General features: G+C 35.5%; 1 protein-coding gene and 1 pseudogene across 3 annotated transcripts; both read left to right on the top strand.

The window, feature by feature from the left end:
• The first annotated feature begins 918 nt into the window (after positions 1 to 918).
• LOC112521547 lies at positions 919 to 4,727 on the top strand. Of its 3 annotated transcripts, none has more exons than XM_025130466.1 (4): positions 919 to 1,278; positions 1,378 to 1,471; positions 2,283 to 4,081; positions 4,335 to 4,727. In XM_025130466.1, the coding sequence occupies exons 3-4, from the start codon at positions 2,387 to 2,389 to the stop codon at positions 4,497 to 4,499; spliced, it is 1,860 nt and encodes a 619-aa protein (XP_024986234.1). In that variant the 5' UTR covers positions 919 to 1,278; positions 1,378 to 1,471; positions 2,283 to 2,386; the 3' UTR covers positions 4,500 to 4,727. The 3 variants fall into 3 exon arrangements, with proteins under 3 accessions (XP_024986234.1, XP_024986235.1, XP_024986236.1); XM_025130467.1 differs by having other exon boundaries at positions 2,303 to 4,081; XM_025130468.1 differs by having other exon boundaries at positions 2,394 to 4,081.
• Positions 4,728 to 6,255: 1,528 nt separating this feature from the next.
• Positions 6,256 to 10,409, top strand: LOC112520869 (annotated as a pseudogene).
• The last annotated feature ends 930 nt before the right edge of the window (positions 10,410 to 11,339 follow it).

An 11,339-nucleotide genomic window follows, 5' to 3' on the forward strand; every position in this document is an offset into this window, starting at 1 on the left:
AATTGTTGTTTTTATGACATATTTATGTATATGTATATCGTTTTTTTTTTTTGAGTGAGGAGCTATTTATATATATCAATCAAAGAGTAAATTAATTTAATGATTTTAAAATCTGATATTAAATTTTTAAAAATTATTGTCATAGAGTATGCTATTAATATGCAATTGATGAATGATGCAATGGCTTTATGGAAGCTTTTTGTGATCCTGAAATTTGGTTGCACCAAACTTAGAAGCATATTGGTTTTTAGATTTTTTAATTAATTTTCTAGTTTTATTATGGTTTAGATTAGAATTAGATGTATATAAGCATGAGCAGTTGAGAGGATTTGAAACCCATTACATGATTTTTGTGTGTAGGTCGTGGGCAAGGAGGGAGGAGACATTGGAAAGCAAAATAAGTGTTATTGGAAGGTGACAAAGAGACAAGAAGCTGGCATTCACCAATTTCACAAACCTTCATTGAATGAATCCATATATATATATATATATATATATATATATTATAACCATGCATCATCAAACTCCTTAATTACCCATTATGTAATTGATTAGCCATACATACATAAACTTGTAAATTCGTATGTTTGATTTGTCATAATTTTTAAACCTCCATTGCAATGTGATATACGATGTTATATCTATGCTGTTTTTGATATGTTGTGATGAGGGATTAAAGTGTGATACAACATTTGCTATTTGCTTCATACATATTACTACAAACCATTTAAATATCATGAAAAACATTTAAAGACGAATAGTAGTTAATTAGAATTAAAGGTGAATGTAGACAATATTTATAATTTATCCAAGAGGGATTTATTTTGATTGTAAGTGGTACTTTTTGAGGCATTTAATTTCAACAGCAAGAGGCATCCCTTCATTCAACATGGGATCCATTAAGGCTGAGAGAAGTCACATGTTGAAGGATCGGAATCCGGACCCCACCATTCTCTCGTCTCTCTCTGGATGTGTCTGCGTTACGACTGCTTCCAACTACGCTGCTGCTGCTGCTGCTGCTGCTACGACCTTTTAGTGGAACAAAGAATCATGCCAACCAGCTCATCTCCATCATCTCTTTCCACTATTTCATTTCAGTTAGGGTTTTCAAAATCTTGATTTAGTAGGAAGAAGAAGAAGAAGATCCGGTCCCACCCCATTTCCACCACTTCTCCGCAATAATTTCCTCCATACAAGCAATCTCTTTCTAGATTCTGTTTATCAACACCCTGCGTCTTATTCTTTCTTTCTTTCTTTCTTTTGCATGCTCCCAAGTTGGTAAAGTCTTCTTTTCATTTTCATTTTCATTTTATCTATCATATATACCATACACATATTCAAATTATTCGAAATTTTGTCTCCTTGTCTTGTGGGTAGGCTCTGTTTTCGAGGCAGCATATACAGCTCCTCAAAATATTTTACAGGGAGCTTTCATATCAATGTTGCGGGTTGAAGAAATTTCCCATCTTTGGTATGTAATCTTGATTTTTGTGGTTAGGTTTTTTTTTGATATTTTCTTGTGTGAATAGCTTTCTTTCTATCCTGTTAGTTTGAGGTAATAATTGAGCTGTTGGATTAGTTGAAATTTCGATTTGATTTGATTTGCTACTATCCCGATTCCAAGCCCTGGAACCAGCTTCCACCAATATGCCATCAGATATTCGTATTGTTGTTTTGGTTTCTTATTTACTTTTTTTTTTTTTTAATATAAATTAGTTTGGTTTGTTAATTACATGTTTCTTTTAATATAAATTAGTGTTGTTGAGTTAATTGATTCATGCCCTTAATTCAAGGAATACAAGTTTTGGTAATCAACTCATGACTTTCTGGTAATGGAACGACCGCTGGATTTGCTTATAATCTCAGCATAATGTTCTTTTTGGCATATTGAGAGATATTGTTGCTTGCCTTAGAGAATCTGATAGTTGCATTAGTAGAAGCTTGGTAGGTGTCCTATCAACTACCTACATTATTCTACATACTATTATGTCATCCAGGGTTGGTAGAATCAAACCGATATTGAATTGTTTTTTCTTTTTGCTTATTAGGACTAATAAGAGAATTTTTACATGACTTTCTTGTAATTGAATTGGAAAGAGCAATTTGTGGCTTTCTTGTGTCCTACAGATACGAACCTGTTTGTTTGTTTGTTTGGCAGTAGCTCTGAATTTCTTATACTTGATATGCTAATGAATAGGGGACTTGATAACAAGTTGTAATTTCTTCCTTTGGGTGTCTTTTTGTCATATGCAATATATTAACAACCATTATATGCCTGACAGCTTACTCTTGACGATTCTAGATACAGTTTGAAGCCTAGTCTACTACGTTTGAATGTAGAATATGTGAAACATTTTCCTACCTTAGAGTATCTCATCCGGTATCCATGTCAGATAAGATGGATAATGCAATTGTGCATGCAAAGATTGTTGGCTACAATAATGGAAGTCCACTACAGGCACCAAACAAGGATTTTGAATCATCGAAAGAAGATTGCTTGTCTGAAATAATGCCAAGGGAGGTAAATCCTGGAGATGTATTGCCTTCAAGCCTTAAGAAGTTACAGATCAGTGATTTTTCCACACAGAAGTTGTTTCTTCAACACATGTCTGGCTTAAAGAAGAGGATTCCGAAGCAAATCATGAGTCTGGAGGAAAAATACCTTCGCCATTGCCTTGAATTAATCCATACGAGCGCCATGAGAGCAAATTCTTGGCCTATGCCATCGAAGGTCAACTTGTTGCCTGATGGTTTTAGTTCTAGAGTAGTCGGTGGTGGAAGTGGTTGTGATGCTTTGTTTTTATTTTCATCTGGGGCTGAAAATATAGTCATAAGCTCTTCTTCTATGGATCCAATTGTTGGTTCGATCACAGGAAGCACAAGCATGATAAATCTTTTAAGTAGTCCTTTACTATGCCAATTAGGTGCCTCTGATGATGATATCAATTATGGGAACACAAGTGCAATGGATGTTAGAGAACCCTTAAGTTCTGTTGGCACAAGCTCTCTTGGTGGGTTATCTCTAGATTCATCAGAGGGTCTACAAAAGAAAAGGGTAGTACCTGAAGATCAAAATTTTGGATCTGAGCCTGTGCACAAAAGGCTTGTTTCGTTGTCAAGCACAAACTCCACCTTCTCAGATCCTTCTTCTTCTTCTTCTTCTTCATCATCATCCTCATCTTCCAGTGCCTACTGTCAAGGCATGCTCCACTGCTCATGGAATAATGGATTTCCCCGTTATGTTTTCTCTGTGGAGGACCAGAGAGAAGTTTATACAACAAATCTGTCCAAAGTTGAGTCCCTTAGGGATGAGGGGTTGGATTATATTTACATGTTTCATTCTAGAGCTGGAAAAAGGGAAAATGAAATTCATGATGAAGAGTCGGATCTTGTGGGTAAAATGAGTGTGTCTACCTCTTTCACACTCTGTCCATTTGGAACAGAAATTATGGAGACTCAGTTTAGTTTATGCGCCACTGGGCATCATAGTGAAGGGGGTTTACATACTTTAAATCAGACGGTTAGGAAGAACAAGGGAATATCAAAAAAAGTGGCCAACATTTTTAGAGGAAACCACTCTTATAGGCAGGGGACTTCCTCTAAATTTGACGGGTCATTTGTAATACAAGACAAGTCGTTAGAGCCAAGCAAGGAAGGGGATGTCTTTCTGGAATCCAGCTTTCCTTCAAATCTCGAGTTAGCTGCTATTGTTGTAAAAGATCATATTCCTTGCAGTCAAAAGAAGGTAGAAGTTGGAGGTTGGGGATTAAAGTTTCTCAAAGAAGATGGGCATAGGAAAAGTAATGCCTCTCCAGCGACACAATCGATACCTTGTGAACCTTGCCATCATTGTAGTAGTATGGATGTTCTTGTCCCAGCCGATTTTCATGGTGGGGCCAAAACGAAAAGCGGAGGCCCTTCTAGCCTTGTTGAAAGGTGGAGGAGCGGCGGCTCTTGTGACTGTGGTGGCTGGGATATCGGCTGCCCACTCACAGTACTTAATGCAGGGCCAAATAACAAAGATGACTTGTATCAAGTAGGTGTTTTTGGGAAGAGCAATTCATTCGAACTATTTACAAAGGTATCATCTGCACTCTATGCTCTATTAATGTCTTCTCTATTATGCTGTCTTGCAAACCTTTTATAGGAAGAATAGAAAAAGGAAGATGCTTGATTCAAAAGTTTCCTTTTTCTTTCCCAGCTTCCCTGTTTTTGGTTATGCTCATCGTTTAGAATGCAATCTAACAGTTAATTCTGATACAAGACTTGATATATGCAAACATGAAGGTGCATATTGCAACTCTTATTTATTGAGATTGTGTTTGTGTTTTCAGGGTTGTAAGCAAAGTATGCCGGTTATAGAAGTGAAGAATGTCCATGATGGTTTGTATTATATCCAGTACCAATCAGCTCTGTCTGCTTTGCAGTCTCTTTCAATTGCTGTGGCAATAGTTCATAGTCACAGTCCCACCCTCAAACCTAAAGTATATAGAAATTGAGCTAGTTTATGTTCTCTTATGACTACCAAAGCACACATGATTAGGATTTTGTCTTGTGCTGTTGATTCTTCTTAGTTGCCTGCAAGTATACTCGATTGATGCAAGATTCCTTTGCTGCAAAGCAGATTTGTAATACAAGTGGATTGGGATATGTTGTTGTTTATGGTTTGAAAAGATTGATTGGTGGCTAGTATAGTAGACTAAATAGGTATCTTGGTATTGCTTTCATCCATTTATTTATTCATCTTGGAAGATGATTTTAGTATGGAATGGGATGATCTTGTTTACAAGTCTTTTTGTTTTGCTGTGTAATTCTAGAGTTAAACATGTATGGTGAAGTGGAAAAGCATTTGAGAGGAGGGATGTCAAGGTTGCTACTTTTAGAAAGATGCAATTTTACGTTCAAACACAAAATGGATCAACATGAACCCACCCGTTTTTGTCTACATTTTTTGTACTGATGGTATGATCATTTATTTGCATAATCAATTTTAATAACAAGATTTTCTATAACGATTTTATGTTTTATACAGAAAATTCAATATGTCCAAATATAATATAGTGTTAACTTTATTCGGTTAAATTAAAGTTATGAAAATATGGAAGAAACTATATATATATATATTTTTTGATGTCATTAAGAGAAAATTTATGGAGATAAATAATTTATGATCATCGTCCTTTTGTACTCTTGTTGTGGTAATCTTTTCATTTTCTACTTCACCTTTTACATTTCCTCTTACATGAAAGCATCTTCTTAGGGTAAGAAACTCGATTTCTGCAGGTTGAAGAAACGTGCTTTTCAACTTCATACTGTCCCTATTTAAAATACTTTAAATGTTTCTTGATCGAATCCCCATGGTGTCAATATTTCGAATCTGGGTATTTTTCTTTAGTTTTGCTCAATCCAAACCCTCAAGTTGTCTCCCAAATCTTTGGAGACTGGTCTTATCTCAAGGTTTCTTGAGCTAAAAGAAAATATTATTTTGATAATATTTAATGGTATTGTGGGTGGAGCTGAGCATTGGTGGACCGATTTGACACTCAAAAAGGAGCAACGATTTTGGTCTTAGCATTTGAATCACCAGCTTTTGAAATTACTCTTGGGTTTTTAGTATCAAGAAACTTGTTCCATCAAATTTCCGAGTTAGATTAATCTCAACATTAGCATACATTTAAGATGATATATTCTTCATCGTTTATTTTTCATATGAATGATGATTGAAATATGTCAAAATATGATATACGGATCAAATATAGAATACATTTGAAACAAAATTAGGCTTTTGTGCAACCTCATGCATTTATGTCTCTCTCCTCTAATCTCACGTTGTATTTGATTTTGGTCTGTTAATATCGAAGTAACTTGTTCTCCCTGCCATTTTCATCTAAATGGAAATTAATTATTTCCTGAAGTTTTTTTTACTTGTATTGGTGGTGTGCATGGTATTCATTATCTTCATGTAATAGTTGTAATCATGTAACTTGTTCGAGTTTAATCTGAAGCTTAAGTAGGTCACAATGATTATGAGACAAGAAATAGAAGACTGAACCAGTTTGATGTTCCTATTCTCTTCATGCTTCTCCTGGATCTCTTGTTTTTCCTTATGTTGCATTGTTCACACAGCTATATAAGTGGTTAAGGCAACAACTATGATGTGATGCTAGTTTAATATTATCCCTTCTTCATATGTTTAAAATACCTATTCATATCTTGCTTTCTTCATTGTGTAGCTTCGCCCTGTTGTACTTACTCATGGCACCTTCAGGAGTAACTTGGAAAAGAACTGCAAAAGCATGCAAAGCAATGAAGCCTTTCGGCATATCTGGAGAAATTGTAAAATCAACATTGAAGCGCCTCCTAGAGGCATATGAGAAGAATTGGACGTATATCGAGGAAGACAATTATAGGGTGCTTATAGAGGCTATTTTTGAACCTGAGGTACCTAAGGTACTCAAACAGGATAAATTTGGTACATTTTTATCCTGCATGAAAGTTTTTTTTAACTAAAGGATATATATATATATACACACTTGGTACTTACTTTCTTATTACCACTGTGTGTTATTATGTTCAAATATACAACACTAGATTGATGCCAGGCTTTGTCTCATCGGTAGGATATTTTTAGTGTGTGACCTGATTTGCTAACCTTAATCTATTGCATGTAGACAATGGACACTACAAAAATAGACTTCCACTTACGTGATGAGTCTGAAGAAGAATCTGAACCACTAAAAAAGAAAGCTCGATTGGGAAGCCAAAGCAGATCTTCATCCCCAGCTGGTACTTCTATCCCATGCTTGAGCAAGTATGCATCAGAAATGCAACAAATGGTAGAACCTGATAGTGGGATCATAGACATCTGTTAAGTCCATCAAAGTGAAGGGAAGAAACCAATTCCCCTTGCTGTTATTCATCCCGGTACATTATTCCCTCATCTTATCATCTCTTCAACAATTTCAAGTATCAATTGTGTAAGAAACACCGTCTCTTCAAGAAACATGGGAGTGTATACATGTCTTTTTCCAGATATAGCATAGGGAAAGATATAGAACTAACTATAACGTTAAAGAATACAATATTTGCAGGAAATCATGTCCTTATGTAAATACTAATAACCAATGAAACATCAGGGGTATGCTATTGTGCAGATGGAAAGGTCTTATGCCCTTGGGTACCATGTCTTGGAAAAATTAACAAGGAGATCTTGAATTTGATTTGGATCTGTTTTAATTTGAGAAAGTTGACCTGTCTATCTCTTTCTTCATGCTTTTGATACAGTTTTAAGGTGGAAGGGATTAAATTCTTAATCTCTGTTTGGATTTTTCTTTGACAATCAAATGTCACTGTGATTGCTGAATTTGTACAAATTCTTTTAAAATCAAAACACATGTTTCTAACATCTACTTGATGGCAAAACATAACTTTAACCAATTCTTTTTAGGTTGCTCAAAGTAACTAGGTATATGTTGTTCATGTGGGATTATTTATCTGGGTGAATTGTCTCATCACTTCATGACAACCTACATCCTCTTGATAACCTAGAGGTGATGAGTTCAAACCCCACCCTTGGCATATGCAGTGAATGACCATGGGTGCGACAGTGGGCGTGTGGCAAAAATCTTCACTCTCGCTGGCATGGTTTTCCAAGTCTTTCTAAAAGTATATGTATGTGTCAGTTTATTAGGCCCACTAGCTCCCATGTTTGATTTAATATTTAACTGGTTTTTAAATCTTATGGTACTATCACAAGATTGACTACAAGCAATGAGGGAATCTTCTGCTTGTTCTCGCTCAGAAACTAATCTTATCTTGAATCTAGAAATAAGACCGACAGTGGGTAGAGACGTAGAAACTTAGAACTCTCGTTTCAGCAAGGCCCTCTTCAGTTTTCTTTTTGTAGAATTTGGTTAGTAGTTTATCCGGGAGTTGATATATTCATCTTATCTGTTTGCTTATTGTTGCAAAAAAAAACCTCATGGTGTTGAAATTTATAAATGCACTTGCATTTCTAACCTGTTGTTTATTTCATGTTTATACAGATCCTCCTGGACGTTCATGTGAGAATGATTCTTTGCCCAAAAGCTTGGTGGAAGGAAACAAATCGTCGGCTCTAGCATATAACAATTTAGACAATAAGGGAAATGAGAATGAGAATGTATCACCATGTTCATCTGAGATTGAGATAGCTTCCTTTTTCAATGGGGAAGTGAAATTATCCTTCTCCATATGTAAACCTCCTCCAATATTCTGTATTCCAAGTCTTGAAGCAGTTATGAAGCAAGTTGAGGATAGGTATCGAGAACTATTCCAAGGTCTTGGAACTGAGTTCTCTCTTTTTGGGCTTCTACAAGATATATGTGCAAGTTTCATGGAACAATGGAATGCTTCAGAAGGTAACAAGCAAAATAGGAGTCCAACTTTTGACAACTTGAAGGAACCTGAGAAACAAGTTGATCAGTCAGGCTTGTCAAATAGGCTAGTAGCACACACTAATCCCATTGATGGTCCGATCCAGATCCCGAGAGCCGTAGTTTCAAGTGCATTCAATCATCTTCATTGTGTTAAAGTTCTGCACTCTGATGGGAATTATTTCAGTGGACGGTTAAGGGAGCTACAGATGCTTGACATTGATGAATTCTCTGGTTCTAGTAGTTTGACTATTTTCCCAAAGGAGAACTCTTCAGTTTACCTTTGCAGCAACCATCACTCAGTGGCTGATATAACTCGAGGTTTGGAAAAACAAGAAATCTCATTGATTAATGAATTCAATGATGAGATGCTACCTGCCTTCACTTACATTCCCAAAAATGTCAACTACAAGACTGCTAATGTGAATTTTATGCTTTCTCGTGTATCGGATGGAAATTGTTTCTCTAATTGCTTTGGTGATTGTTTGTACCCTGAAGTACCATGTGATTGTGCTGCTGAGACTGGAGGTGAGGTTGCATACACGACTGAAGGTTTAGTCAAGAAAAAGTTTCTTAAAAGATACACCTCCATTAGTCTGAACCCCAAAAAGATGAACTATTTCTATTGTGACAATTGCCCACTTGAGAGGATGACAAAGAGGGCCCAATCTGGTTCATGTAGAGGCCATTTGGTGAGAAAATTTATAAAGGAATGCTGGTATAAATGTGGTTGTGTCTTGAACTGCGGAAATCGGGTTGTTCAAATAGGAATTAAAGCAAAGTTGCAGGTTAGTTTCTACTTTAAGATGTAAATGTCACGAAATGTTCCATTTCTGATCGCTAAGAATTTCTTCTATTTTTCCAGGTTTTTATGACCCCGGAAGGAAAGGGTTGAGAACTTAGAACTCTTGAGGACTTGTCTAAAGGGACATTTATATGTTGGAGAAATCGTAATAAATAGTGAGTGATTCCAGCGAAATGAACAAAACAAGGATGAGAAACATACATACCCTGTCGTATTGGATGCTAATTGGAGTTCAGAAGGTTTCTTAAAGAATGAAGAGGCCCTTTGTTTGGATGCAACATCTTTTGGAAATGTCGCACGGTTCATTAACCACATGTATGCTTTCTGTTTTTTTCCATGTTACACAATTGATCTTTTTGCAAAACTAATCTTATATTCGATCAAAACATCCCTTATGAAGAAAAGAGAAAAAAAGGAAGGGCAAACAGACTCGAATAACAGGAGCTTTTCTTGGATAATTGTTAGCACGAATATAACCCTTATTCTTGATATATGGAAGAGGTTTAATGTTCTCTCAGTTTTGTGGCATTGAACTCATGACGTAGGACATTAGTTGTATCATCTGTTGTACTTGTTTGTTCCAATTAAATAGTATTATCATGATGCTATATGGAATACAATGAGTGCTGGTGAAGTTGACTGCACAATTGGTAAATTTGCAATTCTACTTTTGAGCCAAAAATAGGCATTCCCTATTTGTTTGGAGTTATGATTAAGGTTGTTTCTTCTACCTTTATGTCATATTCTTTTACTGGAAGTATGTTTGATTGGTAGATGTGTGGATGCTAACATGGTTGAGATCCCTGTTGAAGTGGAGTCACCGGATCATCATTATTACCATGTAATGCTTTTATATTTGTAGTGGCTTGTAAACGTTTATTTTGTTGGATAACTTGATTGTACGAATATCTAGTTTATCTTATGGGATATCAACTTTAGTTTTTGAATGTGCAGCATGCTTTTTTCACGACTAGGGATGTAAAGGCAATGGAGGAATTAACTTGGGTAAGTAGGCATTGGCATTGGCATGTTAGGATGATGAGTTTTGATTGATGTCTGGTGAATGGATGTAGGGGTATGGTATTGATTTTGGTGATGATAGTCATCTGGTCAAGGCATTCCAGTGTAAATGTGGAAGTAAATCATGTAGGAATATCATCAAGACACAAAAGGCGAAACTCGTAAGTTAACATTTCACTCTCATTCTATATTCATTCATTAATAAACAACAATTGCACTCTCTGGATTACACAAAGAAATGTTATTTTTTTATTTAAAGAATAGATAAAGATGGTTTCACAGAGTTATGTTTTGTAGAATGGCACAAGAAGTAGAAACTAATTGCGAGGAAGAAGTATGTATGGAACATTACTACGGAGGTGAAACTTTTGAAAGAAATGATATCTGAATTCTAGTTTTAGTTAGCTACAACATGATGGTTGGTGTTGCAGTATGATGCATCATCTCCTCTTTTGATCCAAAACACATTCTAGGGTCTGTATAAAACCTCATCGAAATCTCATATATTTGTATCCCCTTCCTGTTGGGAATGGATGTCTAGCAACAAACCAATGATTTCATGTCCGAAAGTAAGAATGAGATGAAATCAAAGTCGTATACATTGGAATGTGGAGTATATTGTGGATAGGTGTTAGTTGCCAAACTATTACGATACTACCGGTTCTATTCTATATTATATATGTATGTCTAAATAATGTAATAGAATTATTTCATTCTAACAAGTAACAAACATCATTTTAACTAGTAAGTGATGGGTGGATATGATATGTATGGTTTTTGTTTCGAAGGAAATACAATCCTTCTAAAAATTAAAATGTTGATCATGATATGATATTGGAATGGAAAACATACAGATCAGATCCAATCCAATCCAATGGAAGGAATACATTCATTGCCATTGCCATTTACATTTAATATAACTAGAAGCATACTCGCGCAATGCAGCGAGATACATCATGATTTTAATATTTCATTTTCTTCTTTATCTCAGTCGATATTATAATATGGCTTTATGTGACTTTGAGAAAGTGATAATGTTTTTAATTTTGAATAAAATATATGTTTGAAGATATCATAAAAATTTGACAAAAATATATCGA

Source organism: Cynara cardunculus (genome assembly GCF_001531365.2).
Source record: "Cynara cardunculus var. scolymus isolate 2C chromosome LG 11, CcrdV1, whole genome shotgun sequence".
In the NCBI taxonomy this organism is placed as follows: domain Eukaryota; kingdom Viridiplantae; phylum Streptophyta; class Magnoliopsida; order Asterales; family Asteraceae; genus Cynara; species Cynara cardunculus.